The sequence below is a fragment of the Phacochoerus africanus genome, chromosome 7, assembly GCF_016906955.1.
Source record: "Phacochoerus africanus isolate WHEZ1 chromosome 7, ROS_Pafr_v1, whole genome shotgun sequence".
Classification (NCBI taxonomy): Eukaryota; Metazoa; Chordata; class Mammalia; order Artiodactyla; family Suidae; genus Phacochoerus; species Phacochoerus africanus.
In genome coordinates this window covers 52,376,416-52,400,209 of record NC_062550.1, presented here as the reverse complement: position 1 = coordinate 52,400,209, position 23,794 = coordinate 52,376,416, and the positions used below count along the sequence as shown (strand labels likewise).

Below are 23,794 nucleotides of genomic sequence, written 5' to 3'. Positions count from 1 at the left end.
CTATTCCAAACCTATCTCCTAGGATGTATAACCTTTAACAAATAGATGTATGCAAAATAATTCACCTACATTAAGAGCAAAGCTATTGGAGTTCCTGTTGTGGCGCAGCAGAAACGAATATGACTAGTAAGCTTTCCCTCCCTGTGAAGTTGTGGGTTCGGTCCCTGGCCTCCCTCAGTGGGTTAAGGATCTGGGGTTGCCGTGATCTGTGGTGTAAGTCACAGATGCAGCTCAGACCCTGTGTTGCTGTGGCTGTGGCACTGGCCGACAGCTGTAGCTCTGATTGAACCCCTAGCCTGAGAACCGACATATGCCGTGCATACGGCCCTAAAAAGCAAAACAAAACAATGCCATTTCGCAGCAACATGGATGGAACCAGAGATTCTCATACTAAGTGAAGTAAGTCAGAAAGAGAAAGACAAATACATATGATATCACTTATATCTGGAGTCCAATATATGGCACAAATGAACCTTTCCATAGAAAAGAAAATCATGGACTTGGAGAATAGACTTGTGGTTGCCAAGGGGGTGGGAGGAGGGAGTAGGATGGATTGGGAATTTGGGGTTAATGGATGCAAACTATTGCCTTTGGAATGGATAAGCAATGAGATCCTGCTGGGTAGGTGACTATGTCTAGTCACTTATGATGGAGCATAATAATGTGAGAAAAAACCATCTATACACGTATGTGTAACTGGGTCACCATGCTGTACAGTAGAAAATTGACAGAACACTGTAAACCAGCTATAGTAGAAAAAACTCATTATAAATAAAAAAACCCCAACAAAACAAGCTATTCAGCTTTCATCTAAGAGCCTCAAAACTGCACACATTAATTTACAAGACTGAGACCTTTCAAAGTTTAGTCAGCCAACACCAAATAAGGTATTTGTTAATGATTGTTGAATTATTAACTTGTATTTCTGTCAGTACTTCTGATTTTATTGATATTTATCTAACATTTTGAATAAGCAATACTTTCCCATGGTTCTGCAGTCCAAAGTTGTAAGGAGGCATACAGTGGCTAATTTTCCTCTTTCTCTGGTTTCCCATTTACCCACTTCCCATCCTCAGTATCTGGTGTTAATATGATTTTCAGTTTATAAATCAGTAAAATTAAAATAATCAAATTTTAATCACCCCAATCTGCATTAGTTGGCTACTTCAAGAGAGAGTAGGCTTTTCCTTTGTTTGCTTTTGATTTGCTATACTCTCTTGATATTTTTATTTCCTTCTTTTTAAAAACATAATTATATAACCATAAAGTAATTGTTTGGAGAATATGACAGATATAAACACTTCAGGAACTAATATTTATAAAAATCGGTAAAATTTTAAACTCTAATCCCTATTCATTTCCATTAAGAGCAAACAAAGCAAAGACTCTAGAACTGACATAGAAATATATTAGATGAGAAACTCAGTTTACATGCTGCATTTCCTGTTTTAAGGATTTGTATTATTATACCTCTTTTTATTACATAATTATCAAAGCTGGTTAAGGCATCACTGTACCTTCAGCATCCCACCTTGCAACCATAGGATCCTCAAAAAAGATGACATTTTCATGAACTTCAAGCATGACTTCTATGGGTGGGAAAGCATTTTCTGTTTCAAAGTCTTCTGTGGTTTCTGGAGGATATATATATTTCTGTAATCCTTCTTTGAGTATCTTTTTAAGATAACCAAAATAACACCAAATTAGAAGCTGACTAGGAACAGTTAAGGATATAAATATTGCTGAATAAGCTATATAGTTATTTTTAATAAGCACTCCATTTTTTTTTTAGGGCCACACCTATGGCACATGGAAGTTCCCAGGCTAGGAGTCGAATAGGAGTTGCAGCTGACGGCCTACGCCACAGACACAGCAACTCGGGACCTGAGCCACGTCTGCGACCTATACTGCAGCTCACAGCAACGCCAGATCCTTAACCCACTGAGTGAGGCCAGGGATCAAACCTGCATCCTCATGAATACTGGTAGGTTTCGTAAGGCGCCGAGCCACAACAGGAACCCCAAGCACTGCATTTTGATCACATTTAACTATAGATTGACTGAGAAAATGTCACAACAAAATTAAAGATAAATGATTGAGGGGGAAAAAAAATCACTACATTTGAATGTAATTCAGAACTTCCCATGGGCCAGGTTCTATGCTGGCTGGGACTTAACCATTTTATACCTCCAAGTAATTTTACAAGGCATATAATATATTTAACAGAGAAGATAATTAGGACTTAGAGAAATCAATTAAAATGCTAAAGATTACAAAATGACTTCAAGAAGTCACCAGAAGTTAAAAGTGAATCTACAGGGACCCCAAATCCCATGTTCCAATACCTTGGTTAGGGTGTTTAGGTGAAGAGAGATAGAGTGTAGGCAACCTTTTGAGAAGTGTAGAAACAAATGAAGTAAATAAAAAGTCATCACATTGCATACCTTAAACTTACACCATGTTCTATGTCAATTTTATCTCAAAAAGGCTGGGGGCGGGGGGCAGGAAGGAGAAACAATGAAGCCAAGAGCTGATGTCTCTGGGATAAAGGAGATTTGTCCATTATCAGAATTTAGCAGAGAAGGATCTAGCAAAGGGGGGCATGAGATTAAAAAGGTTACAAAATTGAGGAAAAAATCGGATGGAGAAAATTTCTAGAGGAGGTGTGAGATTATTAAAAAGAGAAAAGGAGGAAGGCCTCTTTGTTGCAGGAGAGAAAAACAGGTGAGAGGGAGGATACTTTGGACTCAGAGAGCCTGGCATGGTAGTATCAGGAAATCCTGACAAAATTGCCAAGAACAACAGATCTTTGGATGGATCCTTGAAATTCCCAGTTCAGGCTGGGACCTTCCTCTGGATAAAGAGTTTCGAAGGCCTACCTCCACCAAAGGGTGTCTTTCTTGGACTCCCCCACCCCCATCGTTCAAAAATTCCTAGGGTAGGGAAGGCTGATTCGAAGAGATTCTCCAAAGTGGGTACAGACCAGACTGGCTCCCCTAGGCTCGCTCTAATAATTGCATTCCCCTTTGTGGGGAGAGGGGGAAAGGAACGGCCCTATCACCCCTAAGAGGGTGAAAATTAATTTGGAGTTTCATGAAAAATTGCACTGTTTTAGGTATACAACATACACACACACACACACACACACACAACAGTAAAAATGAAGATATATGGTGTACCTGCAGTCTTAATATTTCATGCGGGGGGGGGCAGTTAGCCAAAAAAAAAAAAAAATCTACAAAATGTCCTTTAGAGGGGTAATAATGGAAAAAATAAAAATTGAGAAATATTGCTCTAATATAAGAATGAATGAAGATCCTTAATGGATGGATCTGTGGGGAAGAAATGCCTGGTAATCTATGTACTTGATGTATTAGAGCAGAGAGACAAGGGTGGGAGGGAGGTAGGAGGGAGGGGGGAGAAAGAAAAGAAGGGCAAGGAAGGAAGGAGGAAGGGGCTATGATAACATAACTGGGTATATCTGGGACTAGGCCAAGAGTTAAACCACATTGATAGCAGTGCAAGTGTTACTACTTATTGAAAGAGGAGTGAGAAACTCCTTGAAACATGATGAACAACTGCTGCCATCAGTAGCCTTACTACTCAAAACGTGGTTTATCTGTGCATCAGTAGCAGTGGCATGCCCTGGATCAGTGCTTCTCAAACTTTAATGTTCATTTGAATCACGTAAGGATCCTGTTAAAATCCAGATTAAGTAGATCTGAGGCCAAGACCCAAATTATGAAAGTTCCAGGTGATGCTGATGCTGCAGGTTCATGGACCACATTTTGTCTATCAAGGATCCAGACCAGTGGTTCTCTTCGGGGTATGTTTTGCTAAAACACAGACTGCTGAGTGCCATCTCCAGAGTTTCTGATTCAGCAGGACTGAGGTGGGGCCTATGAATTTGCATTTCTCACAAATCCCAGATGATGCCAAATGGTGCTGATGCTTCTGGTCAAGGGCCCATATGCTTGGAACCACTGATTTAGACCAGAGTCCACAAACTACAGGCTCTGGAAAACCCAGCCCACCACTACTCTGTGTAACTAAAGCTGGGGAACACAGCCATGCCCATTCATTTACATATGGCTGTTTTAATGTTACAATGGCAGAGTTGAGAAGTTGCACCTTGGCCCAAAAAGCTGAAAATATTTACCATCCGGCCCTTTATAGAAAAAGTTTGCCAGACTTTGAAACAAAAATGTCACAACTTGGCACAATATAAACCTAGTGCAATACATTTACAATTAGTTAACATGTATGAATTCTAGTTTCAAAAATCCTATTATTTCAGATTCCTCTCCTTTAGCATCTAATTCAAAGTCCATGAGTTCAAGACAGTTTAAAATTACATATTTGCCTTTGTGCTTGGTTAAAAGGATTAAAGTTCATTAGATGTTAGATCATATGGAATAAAGTATAAGAAATTACTTATTCATAAATTGTGATTCAAGAATTAACCTACTTCCACAATCATCCAGCCCTTCATTGATTTACACTGTGGGGGAAGCTCCAAAATATCCAAATGGTACACTCCACCCAGAGTTGTGAATTGGCATAAATCAATCTCATCATCTTCAAAGAAACGTGGCTTTTCTTGAGCATTCTCTAGCAGCAACAACTGGGCTAAAATTAATCAAATTAATTCCATTTCTAAATAGATCATAACATTTCTGCATTTTCTTAGTAGGGAAATGAAAAACTTCTAACCCTGGTAAAGGACGTTTTTACTTAGCTACTAAAATTTTTCAGAATGTGGTTAATTCAAAATGATTCACAAAATGAAGCTTGAAAGTGGGAATAGGCACGCATCATGGTAGGGAGCAGGGGAGAGCTCCATTTATATTTCATATTACTAACATTTAGGAATTTGTATATAATAAGCATATGTTACTATTAAAATTAAAACTTTAAAAATATAGTTTACTGTATGGGAAGAAAAATACTTTCCCCCTACCCTTCTGAGTTCTTGGCTGAGACTCCTGTGATAAAAGACAGATTACCAAGAGAAAAACAAATAGAAGTTTATTAATATGTACACCTCATGTGTACACAGGAGATAACCCAGGAAAAATGAGTAACTCAAAGAGGTGGTTTAGAACTCTGGCTTATATAGCATCTACTACAAAGAACAATAAATTTGTGAAGAAATAACAGGACAGCGAAAGCAGTTTTAGGCTTCCAAGGGCAGAGATAGAATTTGTTATGTAGGTTTCTCTGGTGCCCTCTGCAGGCTGATAGGGTCTATTGTCTCTGAGAATTAATCTTTGTCCTTCCTGACAGAGAGGGGAGGAAGAACATGAAAAATTTACGTTCTGCTTTTAGGCAAGTAGGAGAGTAAGGACCTTTTCTTGCAACTGCATCTGTTTTTTTTTTTATTATTTTCAGCTCAAAATAATTCTTATGACAAAGTAGCATATTCTGAGGTGATAACAGCCAAATTATTATTATTATTTTTCTTTTGGCCCTGCCCTCAACATGCAGAAATTCCTGTGCCAGGGATCAAACCTGAACCACAGCAGTGACAGTGTGAAATGAATCATTAACCACTAGGCCACCAAGAAACTCCCCAAATTGATTTTTTTTTAATTGGGATATTCTGGAGCTAGAGATTTGAAGGAAGAAAGTAAAATAGTAAAAATAAATAAATAAATAAATTTTGATCCTTACATGAACTAAAAGCTAATTTGTTTTCAAGAAAAATAGGCCCAGCTCATGGAAAAACAGAAATGGAGGTTTGAAAGTGAAGAAACTGGATGGGATAATCTCTTGTGTTTAGAAAATTTAAGGGGAAATTCTATGATCCCATAATTCTCAGGGCACAAGCAGGGGATATCTGATGTCACATATCATTATTCCCAACTTTCACCAAAATTCTTTGGAAATGAGACCACTTAGAGATTCCACACTTTACTAGCGGTGTGACGTTATACCAGATATGCTAATTAACATCTCCAGTCTCAGTTCCTTCCTCTACAAAATGGATATAATAGTAATATCTATCCTCCAGAATTTGGGGGAGTTGTGGTTTAATGCAAGAAAAGAGTTTAGAACTGATGCCAGACATGTGGTAAAAACTCAGGAACTGTTTATCATTACACTTTCTCTCCTCCATAAAAAGAGCACTGAGTTTAACCCATGGAGATCAGGCGCTGAAAATAAATGGAAATATCCAGAGAAAACTGCAATTAAGCAATTGCCCTTTTTCCCCCCTGTGTACATGTAATAAAATGTAGACCTTAAGTAATTTTCAAATGTATCTGGCAATCCATTTACCTGAAAAGAAAGTGAAAAAGAAAGTATTCTTTCTGTGTCCCAATTTAGACTACTTGGGACACATATTATTTGGGGATCACCATGTAGAAAACCTTGGCATTATTGCCAGAAACTCACGAATTGACAATAGCATCATATTTCTAATAGGAAAATTACCTCATAAGGTTTAAAGAAAAATTATAAAGATATAAACCTAGTTGACTGTGACATAAAAGTGTGTTGGAAAAAGTGAAGGAGACGAGGCATGTTATAAAAATATGCTAAGAATTATATGGAAAATAGATTCCTTGGAAGTTACTAGGAAAGAAACCTAATGATAAATTTAATGGAGAAGATGTACATAAACCTCGAACTAAAAGATTTGCAAATTAGACCCCACTATCATTTTGACATTTTTCATCTGTATTCAACTGCTGTTTGCCAGGATAAGACTGAATACAAAAGTGTTGAGAAATTTCCGATTTTGTGTGTGTGTGCTTGTGAATGTTCAATGCAATGTTGTTTGTAAAAATAAAAAAAAAAAATTAGAGGAGTTCCCATCATGGCTCAGTGGAAACAAATCCGACTAGCATCCATGAAGACGCGAGTTCGATCCCCGGCCTTGCTCAGTGGGTTAAGGATCTGGCGTTGCCGTGAGCTGTGGTATAGGTCGCAGACGTGGCTTGGATCCTGCATTGCTGTGGCCATGGTGTAGGCCAGCAGCTACAGCTCCGATTTGACCCCTAGCCTGAGAACCTCCACATACTGCGGGTGCGGCCCTAAAAAAAAAAAAGACAAAAAATAAAAAATTTAAAAATTTAAAAAAATTAAAAATAACCTAATTATCTACTAGTAAGGATTTAAATAATGTTCCACTATCAGATGACATTATACAGATATTTTAAAAACTAAGATAACTAATGTGTTCTGACAGAATAATGTTGAATATTATCCATTTAGGTAGAATGTATGTTGTGTTCTATATATGTATGTACAATAACAAATATTGTTAGGTGAAAAAAATAATTTCCGGCAAAAACATTTGTATGATATGATCCCATGGTTTTAAAAGAGACACAGAGAGAGTGCACAAATTTAAAAGAACTTTTAACATGGGTTATCTCAAAAGAGGGATTATCAAGAATTTTTACTTTAAATACACTTCTGCTGAATCTGAGTTTTTTTTTTTAAATAATGTCGCTGCATTTTGTAAGCAAAAAAGAAAAAAAAAAAAGAAAAATCCCAATAAAGTTAGGTTCTAAAAGTAGAAGAATACCTGCTGAAACAGTTTCACTTAATAATTTCATCTCCAGGTCATGTTGTTTGACTTCGGGTTCTTCTTGGACAGAATTCTAGACAGAAAACACAAGGACAAATGGGTGTGATCATCAGTATCTGCTGCAGCCCCAACTCCTTCTCTTTTTGCTCAAGTTCCCACTTCAGATTTCTCCTACTTTAATGCTGGTGACACTTGCTCTGGACTAAAACTAGATTCAAAAATAATGATTTAAAAAATTAATTTAGGGAGTTCCCATCATGGCTGAGTGGTTAACGAACCTGACTAGGATCCACGAAGATGGGAGAAAGTGAGAATAGGTTTGGGGGAAAAAGTAGTGAGTTTGTGGATATGCTGAATCTGAGGTGCCCATAGGACATCTCGGTGGCCTTTCATATTACCTACCACGAAAAAGCCAGTTTCTTTCTTACAGAAAGGGCTTTCATCAACAATAATACCAAGATATTAAACCAGGAAGTGAGTCAGCCTTTCCAATTCACATCTTCAAAAAGTTGAGAATTCTTCCACATCTAGATCAAACTGGCTTTCCACCTTGTGGGGAGACTAAATATTTAGACTTTCTCAATAGGACTTTCCCCTTGATAACCAGAGCATGCAGTAATAAGAAATGATCAACTGCCATATTATCACAAATAAAGTAATCTTGTATTTAACTCAACACATTGCCTTTCCATAATTCACAATTTTTACAATTTTATGTTAATCTCTAGCTCAATAGCCTCTTGTTTGAAGTTAGACTTCTTGAAGAAGGAAACAATGGGTCAATTTACATTCTGGTACAAGCTCTTTAATCTTGATGACTATTCTAGAATGTTTTCCTTTCATCGCAGCTAGAACATACGCCTGCACAAATACTAAACCTCAAACCACATTTACAGATACTTCATAGTTTTACACATTCTAAAGTTCCTTGTGATGGAGTTCCTGTCTTGGCACAGCAGAAACAAATCTGACTAGGAACCATGAGGTTGCGGGTTTGATCCCTGGCCTCACTCAGTGGGTTAAGGATCTGACGTTGCCATGAGCCGTGGTATAGATCACAGACACAGCTCAGATCTAGCATTGCTGTGGCTCTGGCATAGGCTGGCAGCAACAGCTCCAATTAGACCCCTAGCCTGGGAACCTCCATATGCCGCAGGTACAGCCCTAAAAAGACAAAAAAAATTAATAAATAAAGTTCCTTGTGTTTGTTGGCAATGAAGCTGAAAAAAATGCTTCTTTCCTTATATTATTATGCTTATATCTGGTAATGAAAAGTTCTCTTTCATCATAACTGTTTTAGAAAATTGGCTATTTTCCATGTGTGTTTTTCTTTTACATAAACCCTTTTCTTTCTTTCTCCCCCCCCCCTTTTTTTTTTTGTCTTTTTAGGGCTACACCCACAGCATATGGAGGTTCCGAGGCTAGGGGTCGAATTGGAGTTGCAGCTGCTGGCCTATGCAACAGTCACAGAAATGCGGGATCCAAGCCACGTCTGTGACCTACACCACCAGCTCATGGCAACACCAGAGCCTTAACCCACTGATCGAGGCCAGGGATTGAACCTACACCCTCATGGATGCTAGTCAGATTTGTTTCCACTGAGCCAAAATGGGAACTCTGGCCTTATATATAAACTTTAATGGTTTTTGTCAAGTTGCAACGATTGCCAACTGGAATTTTTATTTGAATTGCACCAAATTTATAGGTTTACAATAAATCTATAAAAAATGGTATTTTCAAAAAGCTATTTGCCTGGAAATGTTGACAGAATATGAAGCAGAGAAGTAGCTAAAGTATAACTTTTCAATGACACCTTGTTTCAACAGATATGGGAATTGGTTTCTAACATGAAGAGCTTCATGGAACACCAGCCAAGTACTTTTCATTGTAACTTAATAAACGTGCAGATATTGTAACGTGGAAATTCTTTTAAATCGTATGTATTTGAGTTTGATATAAAATATATAACCTGGCCCATGAATAAGGAAACAGACTAGAAATTCCAGAAATAGATCTCAAGATCCACTTGGGAATTGGCATATGCATTTCAGGTCAATAGGAAAAGCCAAGGTTTATATGGTTAAGTGTTTTGAGACAGCTGGCTGAGATTTAGGAAAAAAAAAAAAAATTAGATTCTCCCCACTTTACACTAAAATAAATTCCAGATGGATAAAAGATTTAAATGCGAAAACATAGCTAAAGCAATCAAAAGCCACAAAAACCATGAAAGCATTTGAAGAGGACATAGGAGACCTGATAGCAACAATTATCAGCGAAATACGTGATCCTGACATCGGGCAGTTACAAAATGCCACGACTGAGTACTGCACACATTTGATAAAATGTCCCAAATTTTATTGTCCATTGAGAGAAAAATCTGTACACAGAAAGTTCACAGATCTGAAATCCAATTTTTTCATCATCAAAAGACAATTTAATTACAGCTTCAGAATAAATTGTTGGAAATGGCTCTGGATAAGGAATGGAAGATACATTTTGAAAATACATCGTATGCTTCATTTTGGATAAAAGATAAGAATGATTACACTGGGAGTTACTGCTGTTGTTCAGTGGTTAACAAATCTGACTAGCATCCTTGAGGATGCAGGTTTGATCCCTGGCCTCGCTCAGTAGGTTGAGGATCATGCGTTGCCGTGGCTGTGGCATAGGCTGGCAGCTACAGCTCTGACTTGACCCCAAGCCTGGGAACTTCCACATGCTGTGGGCCCTAAAAAAGTAAAAAAAAAAGATGAAGCTGACTATGACAAAGTCTCATTCATTCCTGTAGTTTTGATACCATCTTGGCCTGTGGGTCTCAAGCCCATGCTAGTGACACTCGTCAGGCCACACACTCTGCTCAGCCCTGGAAAAGGACAGTCTATACATGCACAGGGTGGCTGGGTCTGACTTGCCTCAGAACCCCAGGTTCACATTTGCCTACTTTTTCCATTTGTGCATCCTAGACTTAGCATGCCCACCCCCCGCAGCTCCTCTGGTTTCACTGTCACCCTTAACCAATGGTAACCATTTGTCCATCTCAGTAAAACTGCACCACCATATGCTTAGTTTCCCCAAATCAAAACTCAGCAGGATTTATTCTACTCCAAAACATATCCCAAACACACCCACCTTACCTTCATCCAAGCCACCACGATCTTCCACGCCTTCCTACTGCTACTGCACTCTATACCATGCTTCTACCATGGCCCCTCATAATTTGCTCTCTATATGGTGGCCAGAATGACCTGTCAAGGCTATCCATCATGCCACTCTTCCACTTTCAGCCCTCTGACGGCGTCCCACTATAGCGATTTTACCTTCAGACCACAATGTTTTTATCCTCGTCATTACAGAGCTGATTGCCTCTGGTCATCGGGGTCGCAAGTTAAATAACAACTCATCATACACGCCCTCCCTAACCAACCAATCTAGTCACCACCAGGCACACCCTGGCACATCATCCTGTTTTACTCTGTGCACGGCATCTATTAACATCTGCTATTTTCCAGTTTTTTCTTATTTATTGTTGGTTTCACCTGACATGCACGTAAGTCATGGGAGCAGGACTCTCGTTTGTCCATCACCATTGTCCCCTGAGGGCCAAAGGGTGCCTAGCATGTACAGGTAGGCATTCAATAAACATCTGCTGAATGAGGAAAGAAAGAAAAACAAGGTCCAAGGTATGATTATGAAAATGGGCTGCCGAAGTAAACTTATGGGAAGTTAAATGTTATTGCTAGGTTTTTCTTGTCGACCATTTTCACAGATACACACACACACACACACACACATATATATTTTTTTGGCTGCACCCATGACATGTGGAGGTTCCTGGGTCAAGGCTCAAACCCGAGCTGCAGCAGCAACCCAAGCCAGGGCAGTGACAATACCCGATCCTTAACTGCTGTACCACAGCAGGGATTCCTATTCTCACAGATTTTTAATACATCCATGATGATGCCAAGAAGTCCCCAAATCTCTAAGGCTATTTATTTCATATCTCCACATCTTCACCTCTAATCAGAATAATTTCCTTTCCTTCCCATCTGAACATCTCCATGCCTATCAAAAAGATTTAGTGCAAATGTTACCTCATCATAGAAGACTTCCAATCTGTTCACTCTGGGTTTTTCGGGGTTTTTTTTTTTTTTTGGATTCACTTAGATCTTTTAACTCCCATGCCTAATCTCTCTCATTGCACCTAACAGAATGTACAGTAACTGTTAACTTCTCCACAATCATGTCAAATTCCTTACAGAGGTACTTAAGAAATTTTATATTCCATGTATGTATGTGACATATTATAAATACTCATATTTGCATTAAATATATATAATACATATACACTCATATTTATGTTAAATCTGGTATCTGTTGCTATTAGGTTTTTTTGGAGATGCCCACAGCATGTGGAAGTTCCCAGGCCAGGCATCCAACCTGTGCCACAGCAGCAGCTCAAGCCATAGCAGTGACAATGCTGTCCTTAACAAGTGTATCTTAAGGACAAAGACTGCTTTTAACTTGAACTTTAAAAAGCTCAAAGGGAGAGTTCCTGTTGTGGCTCAATGGGTTAAGGACTCATTGTTTCTGTGAGGATGTGGGTTTGAGCCCTCTCCTCACTCAGTGAGTTAAGGATCCAGCCTTGTGGCAAGCTGCAGCATAGGCTGTAGATGTGGCTCGGATTCAGTGTTGCAGTGGCTGTGGCATAGGCTGCAGATGCAGCTCCAATTCGATCTCTGGCCCTGGGAACTTCCATTCCATACGCTGCAAGTGATGTAGCCATAAAAAGAAAAAAAAAAAAAAGCTCGAAGGCCACTTATGCCGAAATATTTCTGAAGATAACTACTGTTTTTTAAAAGAAACATTTATAATAATTCTGCTACATTTAAATTAGGCTTTAAAAAAATTTTTTAAGATATATTGATTGGGGGAAGATGGTATTAACCAATACCTTATTGCGACACATTTAAATTAACTAAAATATGGTATAAAGAGCCCTCTAGTGGCAAAATTCTTAATAGACCCATAAAAAAAGAAGACAATTTGGACCATCTTCTAAATCTAAGAGATTTAATCTTTTAACTAACAAAATATTAAATACTTATTATTTGTAATCATATCTCATATCAAGTGTAATTCAGGTACTTTGGGCCACAAACTCCTGCCTTATTATATTAATATTTGCATTGCAATCAGCCTCCAAATTTATTTAAAACATATAAGAAATATACTTATATTAAAATATGCCAACCTAGGAGTTCTCGTTGTGGCACAGTGGAAACAAACCCATGAGGTTTGTGGGTTCAATCCCTGGCCTCGCTCAGTGGGTTAAGAAGCCAACATTGCTGTGAGTTGTGGTGTAGGTTATAAAAATAACCAGCTTATCCTAAAAACAAACTTTAAAAACAGAGAAATCTCTTCCTCTAAAGACAAGACATAATAAGTTTGCCTACTGATCTTACAGATAGCCCCTAATTTACATACACTCACACATGGACACCTACATGTACAAGTTAAAATTCCATAAATTTATATGCCAGTTTAAAAAAAAATAATTTTGGCCAGGCCCATGGCGTGTAGAAGTTCCCAGGCCAAGGATCAAACCTGAACCACAGGAAAGAGTCAAGCCTCTGCAGTGACAACCCTGGATCTTTAACATGCTGTGCCACAAGAGAACTCTATTTTTTTTTTCTTTCCAGTTTAAAAAATGTTTAACAGAGAGTTCCCCTTGTGGCACAGTGGAAACAAATCTGACTAGTATCAATGAGGATGTGAGTTTGACCCTCGGCTTCACTCTGAGGTTCGGGGATCTGGTGTTGCGGTGAGCCGTGGTGTAGGTTGCAGATGTGGCTCAGATATCCCATTGCTGTGGCTGTGACATAGGCCGGCAACTGTAGTTCCAATTCAACCCAAGCCTGGGAACTTCCACATGTCGCAGATATGCCCCTAAAAAAGTTTTTAAAAAAAGAAAAGTATAACATATTTTGCCACACCAAAAACAGTGCTATGAATGACATTTAGGGCTATGATAGACCCTATATGGCTGTGATTATGAAGGAAGACAAACCTCCCTACCAGCCACTAATACTGCTTTCAATTCACTGTGAGTTCCAGCTGGGGTGTGAGGAGCACCCCTTTCCTGGGGCTGCAGCAGTGTTGGCCATCCTCTTGCCACCTGCATTGCCCCAGATCACTCCAGGGCTCACATCTGCTGCAGAGAGGGCCCCAAGTATCCCTGGTGATAAGCCTGTAGACTCCCTAAGCCAAAATGGCTCCCAGCACATCCAAGAGTAACTGAGAGAGTCTTAAGTGTTAAAAAAACACAATGCTTTTAATGTGGGTAGTGGTTGTGTTCTTTGATATGAGTGACTGTTCTTCCATAGGTTATTCACAATGAATCAGACTCAAGTTAGGGCCCTCTTTCTCATCACTTAACCATCCATCCATTCACTCATTCCTTCCTTTATTCATAAACATTCATTGAGCCCCTCACATACCAGGCCCTGTATATGGAGTTCCCAGAAAACAACCCCAAACCTCTGTGCTTGCTGTGGGTTCTGCCCAAAACACCATCAACCCCAACTCTGAGCCTGGACCTGCAGCCTTGGAGGTGCACCTGGGCCCAGAAGGTACTCTGGCGCCATCTTGTGGACATCTGCTCTAATAGCAACTCTCAAGTTTTCCTCCTCTCTCTGGCTCAGCAGCCCCTGAGGCTGCAAAGGCCTTGGGCAATATTCTGGTTGGATTTCATTCCTCCACTTTCTTGAAATACCAAGAAGTGCCCTTCCAAATGGGCTATTTCTTTCTCAAAGGCCTTCAGAGCCCTGAGGCCAACTTTCCCCATGCCAATCCAGTCAAACACTCAGCTCCCGACCCATTATGTCATGACAGCCTTCTTCCTTTTTTTATATATTCCTGCACTTATGTATTTATGATGATAGGTATGTATAAATGTAACTATTGATTTTTTTCTTAATTTTCCAAATTGTTATTCCTTCATTTGCACAATAAAATCTTGCTTCTTTTCTTCTTGTGTCATTAAGATCATAATTCAGTGTTTAAAAATCCCAATAATTAAACAGAATGATAAGAATGTAGTGGAGAGACATCAAATTTAGCCTGAAGATAAAAGGGAGAACTTTGTGGAGGTAAAATTGAAGGTGATGGAATAAAATTTATAGTTTAAATGTATTTGGGAGTTCCCTTCGTGGCTCAGCATTTAATGAACGTGAGAAGGATTCATGAGGATGCGGGTCGAATCCCTGGCCTTGCTCAGTGGGTTAAGGATCAGGTGTTGCTGTGAGCTGTGGCTGCAGATTCCTCATTGCTGTGGGTGTGGTGTAGGCCAGCAGCTGTAGCTCCGATTCAAATCCTAGCCTGGGAACTTCCATATACCTTGGGGGAGGCCCTAAAAATAAAAAAATATATATAAATAAAATAAATGTACTGCCGTACTGGGCTCTCCTTCATGTACTGTACCTGCCAGTATTGGGCCTCCCTCATGTGTGATGTGCACCCACATTACACATTAAGCAGACCTCCTGGAAGGTGGGTATGTCTGCCTTGAAGATCAGTGTGCTTTTCCTTTCTTCTGATGTTGACAATGTAACTTAGAAGATTAGCAATTCTTTCCCAGCCCTGTAAGAAGTCATGGTGATTTACTGCTCCCTCTGTACACGTTTACCTGCATTATGTATCTTTGGTGAACTTTAGGTTTGATCCCTGGCCCTTGCTCAGGGGGTTAGGGATCCAGCATTGCGGTGAGTTATGGTGTAGGTTGCACATGTGTCTTGGATCTGGTGTTGCTGTGGCTGTGGTATAGGTTGGCAGCTGCAGCTCCGATTTGACCCCTAGCCTGGGAACTTCCATATGCTTTGGGTGTAGCCCTAAAAAGAAAAGGAAAAAAAAAGTATCTGACTCTGCCTTTGATTTCTAATAAGTGGATCCATTCTCAGAGCTTTTGAGAGTCTGTTTCCCAAGTTATCATTCTCAGTTTGGCTCACATGAAGAGCTCTTCTTTTCATCTTAACCTCATTGTTAACTAAATCTTCGCATTGTGGCTCAGTGGGTTAAGAACCTGACATAATGTCTGTGAGGATGCGGGTTTGACCCCTGGCCTTGATCAGTGGGTTAAGAATCCCATGTTGCTGTGGCTGTGGTGTAGGCCAGCAGCTTCAGCTCTGCTTCCACTCCAGCTCTGGGAACTTCCATATGCCACAGGTGCAGCTGTAAAAAAAAAAAAAAAAAAAAAAAATACAAGCAGATGTCAGGTAAAGTGGATGAGGATGATGGGAGGAAGGAAATCCCACAATGAAAGAATAGCAAGGGGAGGGAGTTTCCATCATGGCTCAGTAGTTAATGAATCCAACTAGGAACCATAAGGTTACGGGTTCAACCCCTGGCCTTGCTCAGTGGGTTAGGATCCAGTGTTGCCATGAGCTGTGGTGTAGGTCACAGATGCGGCTTGGATCCCGTGTGGCTGTGGCTGTGGTGTAGGCCGGAGGCTACAGTTCCAATTAGACCCCTAACCTGGGAACCTCCATATGCTGTGGGTGCGGCCTTAGAAAAGACAAAAAGACAAAAAAAAAAGAAAAAAAAAGGATACCAAGGGGGGTGTCATAGAGGCTTATCATGAACTTTCCCCCTTTAACCCTCCCAAAAGGAACTATATTGTTTCACTTTCTACTAGGAAAGTAATGTGTGTTCAGTATTTATTTACTGAAAACTCAAACACAGAAGTATAAAGAGAATAAAAAAATCACTGATAGTGTAACACCATCCTACCTTTCTCACACTCTCTCCCCCACCACCAAGACACGGTTTGGGTAAAGAGGCTGCCAGATTTTTTTTCCAATGATTCCGCAAAAAAGTATTTTACCCCTCTCAGAAAACCAGAACCCTATTGCATATATAGTTTTGTATCTTTTTTTTTTTCCTGCTTTTTAGGGTCACACCTGCAGCACATGGAAGTTTCCAGGCTCGGGGTCAAATCAGCTGCAGCTGCCAGTCTACACCACAGCCACAGCCACGCAGGATCCAAGTTGCATTTGTGACCTACACCACAGCTCAGGACAATGCCAGATCCTTAACCCACTGACAGAGGCCAGGGATTGCACCCACATCCTCATGGAGACTAGTTGGGTTTGAAACTTGCTGAGCCACAGCGGGAACTCCCAGTTTTGTATTTTGAAAAAAAAATGTCTTAACAATACAGCTTAGGTATTTTTCCATATAAAAGCATATAGGTTTTAGTCAAAGATGGCAATGTAGGAGGATTCTGAAGCCATCTCCTCCCACAGACACACTGAATCTACAGCTACATATGGAACAGTTTTCTCTGGAAAAAAACCCCAAACCAGCTGAGTGACTCCTACACAGTCAATGAATGGGGAAAAGACTACACTGAAGCCAGTAGGACAGGCTGAGTCACAATCTCACCATAAACCCAGCCCCCTGTGGCAACCCACAATCGGGAGGGAATCACAAACACAGGCTTCTCCCCGAGAGACAAGGGGTTTGAACCCCAATTCAGGCCTCAGCTTTCAAGACTTGCACCTGAGAAACTAGCCCCCGAAACATCTAGCTCCAAAAGCTGACACAGCTTGTTTCTACAAGACCCACAAGGCTATGCAAACTGAGAAGCAGTTCTTAAAGGGCTCCAGTGCTAGACTTGCCAGCCCCAGGGCCCAGGGCAGAGGCAGGAACTTGCTGTGAAAGAGGCTTATTTGCTTGTGTGTGTGTGTGTGTGTGTGTGTGTGTGTGTGTGTGTGTGCGCTTTTTAGGGCAGCACCTATGGCAAGTGGATGTTCCCAGGCAAGGGGTCAAATCAGAGCTGCAGCTGCCAGCCTACATCCCAGCCACAGCAATAAGGGATCCAAGCCAAGTCTCTGACCTACATCACAACTCACAGCAACACCAGATCTTTAGCCAATGAATTGGGCCAGGGATTGAACCAGTATCCTCATAGATACTAGTCAGGTTTGCTACTGCTGAGTCACAATGGGAACTCCCCATTTGCTTGTCTTAAAGCACAGGCCTGAAGGGCAGGCATCTAATGTAACACACACCTAAGGCCTACTGACTTACTCTCCAAAAACAGGCCAGTAGGCATCATGTCTTTGTGTTCTCCTATTTTGCTCCAGATGGCATGTATCTCCTAAAAAGGAGCTTGTAGTATTCAGGGTACACCTCTCAATCATCTGCCTCTGATGGCTGGCAGGGTTTGCATTCATGGGTCCAACAGGACTAAAACAAATAAAGAATTCTTAACTGGCTACCACCCCCAGGGCATAGCAGAGAGTCAGCAGGGCCAGGAGCTGTCTTTTTGTGAAAGGGGCCTATTAGCTTATCTTCAGAATACGGCCTGAGAGGCAGGCTTCTAATTGAATGCACAACTAAGAGCCCACTGTAATTCTCCCCCAGAGAACTCAAAAATCAGGCACTATCTTTCTTGAGCACCAGTATTTCCCAGGGGAAGTTCATACATGTGCCTGGTGCCCTGGTCTTTATGTTTGGTAACCTGTTTTTTGTTCGTTTGTTTGTGTTGTTTCATTTTGTTTGCTGCTGCCCAGGGAATGTTCCTTGACTGCCTGGTTCTGGTGGCCAAGAGAGCTTGTATTCATGAGTTCCATAGGATGGTAGCAAGGAAAGAAACAGTTCTTAACTGGCTATGACCTCAGGGCTCAGCTCAGAAGTAGAAGAAACTCCCAGAAGAACATCTCCCAATCCTCCCCTGAAAGGCACATATTTGTATATTTTAAGTTATTTCTCAAGGAGTTCCCACTGTAGTGCAGCGGAAACAAATCAAACTAGTATCCATGAGGATACAGGTTCGATCCCTGGCCTCACTCAGTGGGTCAGGGATCCGGTGTTGCTGTGAGCTTTGGTGTAGATTGCAGACATGGCTCGGATCCTGCATTGCTGTGGTTGTGTCATAGGCTGGCAGCTATAGTTCCAATTCGACCTCTAGCCTGGGAACTTCCATATGCTGCAGGTGCGACCCTAAAAAAAAAAAAAAATTGTTTCTTGAGATCCATATATATGCTGTTTTCAAGAGACCCACTTCAGATCTAGGGACACATACAGACTTAAAGTGAGGGGGTGGAAGAAGGTATTCCATGCAAGTGGAAATCAAAAGGAGGCTGGAGTAGCGGTACTCATATCAGACAAAATGACTTTGAAATAAAGATGCTTACAAGAGACCAAGAAGAAGACTGCATAATGAGCAAAGGATCAATCCAAGAAGAAATAACAAGTGTAAATATGTATGCACCCAACATAGGAGCACCTCAATAAATAAGGCAACTACTAATAGTATAAAAGGAGAAATCAACAACAACACAAAAATAATGAGGGACGTTAACACCCTACTTTAGTCAATGGACAAATCATCCAACAGAAAAAAATAAATAAGGAAACACAGGACTTAAAGGACACACTAGACCAGACAGATTTAATTGATAGTTATAGAATATTCCATACAAAACAGTAGAATAAACATTCTTCTCAAGCGCACATAGAACATTCTCCAGGATAGATCACATCTTGGGCCACAAATCAAGCCTTGGTAAATCTAAGAAAGCTAAAATTATATCAAGCATCTTTTCCAACCACAATGCTATAAGACTAGAACTCAACTACAAGAAAAAAAAAAAACCTGGAGGTTAAACAATATGCTGCTAAACAACCAATGGATCACTGAAGAAATCAAAAAGGAAATTAAAACATACCTAGAGATAAATGACAATGAAAACATGACAATCCAAAACCTATGGGACCCAGAGAAAGCAATTCTAAGAGGTTTTTAGCAATACGAGCCTACCTCGGGAAACAAGAGAAATCTCAAATAACCTAAGCTTACACCTAAAGCAATGAGAGAAAGAAGAACAAATAAAACCCAAAGTTAGTAAAAGGAAAGAAATCATAAAGATCAGAGCAGAAATAAATGAAATAGAGATGAAGAAAACAATAGAGAAGATCAATGATACCAAAATTTGTTTCTTTGAAAACATCAAGAAACTCATCAAGAAAAAAAAAAAAAGGGAGAGGAATTCCTGTCCTGGCACAACAGAAACGAATCTGACTAGGAACCATGAGATTGCAGGTTTGATTCCTGGCCTCGCTCAGTGGGTTGGGGGTCTGGTGTTGCTGTGAGCTGTAGTGTGGGTCACAGACAAGGCTTGGATCCTGTGTGGCTGTGGCATAGGCTGGCAGCTGTAGCTCAGATTGACATGGGAACCTCCACATGCCTCAGGTGCAGCCCTAAAAAGAAAATAAATAAATAAAGATGAAAGCAGAAATTAAAAAAAAAAAAGAAAGAAAAGGGAGAGGGTTCAAATCAATAAAGTTCGAAGTTAAAAAGAAGTTACAATGGACAGCATAGAAATACAAAGGATCATAAGAGACTACTACAAGCAACAATACATCAATAAAATGAACAATCTAGAAGAAATGGACAAATTCTTATAAAGGTATAACTTTCCAAGACAGAACCAGAAATAAATAAAAAACATGAATAGACCAATCACAAGCACTAAAATTGAAACTGTGATTTAAAAGCTTCCAAAAAACATAAGTCCAGGACCAGATGGCTTCACAGGTGAATTCTATCAAATATTTATAGAAGCATTAACACCCCTGTCTACTGAAACCCTTCCAAAATGCTGCAGAGCAAAGAACACTCCCAAGCTCAGTCTATAAGGCCACTATCATCCTCATACCAAAGCCAGACAAAGACATACACACACACACACACACACACACACACACACACACCAAAAACAAAACAGAAAGAAAGAAAGGAAAGAAAGAAAATTACAGGTCAATATCATTGATGAACAGATGCAAAAACCATCAACAAAATATGAGAAAACTGAATCCAACAATATATTAAAAAGATCATACACTATAATCAAGTGGGATTTATCCCAGGGATGCAACGATTCTTCAATATCTGCAAATCAATCAGTGTGATATATCACATTAACAAACTGATGAATGAAAAGCATATGATCCTCTCAATAGATGCAGAAAAGCTTTTAACAAAATCCAACACCCATCTCTGATTAAAAAAAAACAAATCCTCCAGAAAGTGGGCTTAGAGGAAACCTACCTCAACATAATAAAGGCCATATATGACAAACCCACAGCTAACATGATTCTCAATGGTGAAAAGCTGAAAGCTTTTCCATTAAGATCAGGAACAAGACATGGATGTCAACTCTCAGCACTGTTATTCAACAGTTTTGCAAGTCCTAGCTATGGCAATCAGAGAAGAATAGAAATAAAGGAATCCAAATTGGGAAAGAAGAAGTAAAACTGTCACTGTTTGCAGATGACATGATACCATACATAGAAAATCCTAAAGATGCTACTATAAAACTATTAGAGCTAATAAATGAATTCAGTAAAGTTGCAGGATACAAAATTAATGCACAGAAATTTCTTGCATTCCTATACACTAACAACAAAAGATCAGAAAGAGAAATTAGGGAAACCATCCCATTTACTGTCATAGTAAAAAGAATAAAATACCTAGGAATAAACCTACCTAAAGAGGCAAAAGACTTGCACCCTGAAAACTACAAGACCCTGATGAAAGAAATCAAAGATGACACAAACATACGGAAAGATATACCATACTCTTGGATTGGAAGACTCAATATTGTCAAAATGACTATACTACCCAAGGCAATCTATAGATTCAATGCAATCCTTATCAAATTACCAATTGTAATTTTGTTCACAGAACTATAACAAAAATTTTTTAAATGTGTATGGAGACAAAAGACCTCAAATAGCCAAAGTAATCCTCAAAAAGAAAAATGGAGCTGGAGAAATCAGGCTCCCTGACTTCAGACTATATTACAAAGTAAAAGTCATCAAAACAGTGTGGTACTAGAACAAAAACAGAAATATAGATCAGTGTAACAGAATAGAAAGCCCAGAGATAAATCCATGGTCAACTAAACTATGACAAAAGAGGCAGGAATATACAATGGAGAAGGAGAAGAAACTTAAAACCTTCTGGACAGCAAAGGAAACCATTAAAAAAAAAAAAAAGACAACCCACAGAATGGGATGAAAATCTTTGCAAATAAACAAAAGTGACCAACAAGGATTTGTGTCCAATATATACAAACATCTCATACAGATTTATACTGAAAAAACAAACAACCCAACCAAAAAATGGTTGGGGAGTTCCTTCTGAAGCTCAATGGTTAACAAATCCAACTAGGAACCATGAGGTTGCGGGTTTGATCCTTGGCCTTGCTCAGTGGGTTAAGGATCTGGTATTGCCATGAGCTGTGGTGTAGGTTGCAGACGTGGCTCGGATCCCATGTTGCTGTGGCTCTGGGGTAGGTTGGCGGCTACAGCTCTGATTGGACCCCTAGCGTGGGAACCTCCATATGCCACAGGAGTGGCCCTAGGAAAGGCAAAAAGACAAAAAAAAAAAAGTCAGAAGATCTAAGATCTAAGTAGACATTTCTCCAAAGAAGACTGATGGATGACCAAAAATCAAATGAAAAGATGCTTGACATCACTAATTATTAGGGAAGGAGGAAGTGGGGGAGGAAGGAAAGAAGAAAGAAAGAAACATTTTGAAATCAAACTTATGGTTAACAAAGGGGAAACTATAAGAGGGAGGGATAAATTTTGAGGATGGGATTAATACATACACACTACTATATAAAAATAGATAACTAACAAAGACCTACTGTTTAGCACAGGGAGCTCTACTCAATGTTCTGTTATAACTTATATGGGAAAAAAATAATTGATATATGTATATGTACAACTGATTCACTTTGCCATACATCTGAAAGTAATACAACATTGTAAATCAATTATACTCTAATAAAATTTTTTAAAAACCCACAAAATCAGGAGTTCCCTTTGTGGCTCAGTGGTAGTGAGGCTGAGTAGTATCCATGAGGATGCAGGTTCGATCTCTGGCCTCACTTAGTGGGCCAGGGATCTGGCATTGCTGTGAGCTGTGGTGTAGGACACAGATGCAGGTCAGATCCTGCATTGCTATGGCTGTGGCATAGGCCATCAGCTGTAGTTCCAATTTGACCCCTAGCCTGGGAACTTCCATATGCCATGAGTACAACCCTAAAAAGCAAGCTAGCAAGCAAGCAAACAAATAATCAACCAAAAAAGTTGTTGCTTGAAGGTCTGACTTCCAGACAGCTTAAACTTAGGTGCTGACTGAGCTCCTCCCTTTTGGGACATTGGCAGGTTTTTGCATACCTTGAATTACTGGGAGCCACTAAATATAAAGTATGTGCTTGGACAAACACAAAAAATTGAGAGAAAATCAAGACAGCACTGAAGGATAATTTCATCTCCTACAGAAAGCCATACCTGCAATACTGGGAGAGGTGGCTGTTTTAACTAACAAATAAAGAGAGTAAAGGAAAGTGAAGAAACAGAGGAATATATTCCAAACAAAACAAAATAAAACCACAGAAAAAGACCTTAATGAAACAGATGAGTGATTTACCTGATAAAGGTCTCAGAATAATGATCATAAAGATGCTCACTGAGCTTGAGAGAAGAATAAAGGAACACAACAAAGAATTCAAAAGAGAGAAAGTATAGGAAAGTACCAAATGGAAGTCACAGAGTTGAAGAATACAAAAATCAAACTGAAAAATACAACAGGGAGGTTCAACAGAAGACTAAACAAAGCAGAAAAAAGGGATCAGAGAAGTTGCAGACAGGGCAGTAGAACTCACCCAAGCAAAGACAAAGGAGAATGAGAAAAAGTGAAGATAGCTTAAGAGACTCGTTGAACAACATCAAGAGACCATGATTTGCTTTATAGGTCCCAGAAGGAAAAAAGAGAGAAAAGGGAGTAGAATATTTATTTGAAGAAATAATGTCTTTTTTTTCCTCTTTTTCTTTCTTTCTTTCTTTTCTTTCTTTCTTTTTTTTTTTTTTTTAGGGCCTCGCCTGTGGCATATGGAAGTTCCCAGACCAGGGGTTGAATCAGAGCTGTAGCTGTCAGCCTACACCACAGACACAGCAATGCCAGATCCTTAATGAACCCGCACCTTCAAAGATACCAGTGGGGTTCATTACCATTGAATCACTATGGGAACTCCAATTTGAAGAAATAATTAATGAAAACTTCCCAACCTAGTGAAGGAAACAGACATCCAGATCCAGGCAGCCCAGAAAGTTAAAAAAAAAATTCAAAGAAGCCCACATGAAGCTGTATTACAATTAAAGTGTCTAAAGTTAAAAGACAAG

At 39.7% G+C, this 23,794-nt stretch overlaps 1 protein-coding gene across 6 annotated transcripts in view; it reads right to left on the bottom strand.

The window, feature by feature from the left end:
- Positions 1-23,794, bottom strand: part of DNAI7 (dynein axonemal intermediate chain 7) — an 89,650-nt gene that overhangs the window by 9,013 nt on the left and 56,843 nt on the right. For all 6 annotated transcript variants that reach the window (XR_007135863.1, XM_047787372.1, XM_047787373.1 and 3 more), the window contains 3 exons: positions 7,535-7,610; positions 4,469-4,629; positions 1,518-1,674 (listed from right to left, as the gene is read on the bottom strand). Coding sequence is in view for 5 of the 6 variants with exons in the window: in XM_047787372.1 (XP_047643328.1) it covers positions 1,518-1,674; positions 4,469-4,629; positions 7,535-7,610 (394 nt within the window). In the remaining variant the exon portion in view is untranslated. The remainder of the gene's footprint in view (positions 1-1,517; positions 1,675-4,468; positions 4,630-7,534; positions 7,611-23,794) is intronic.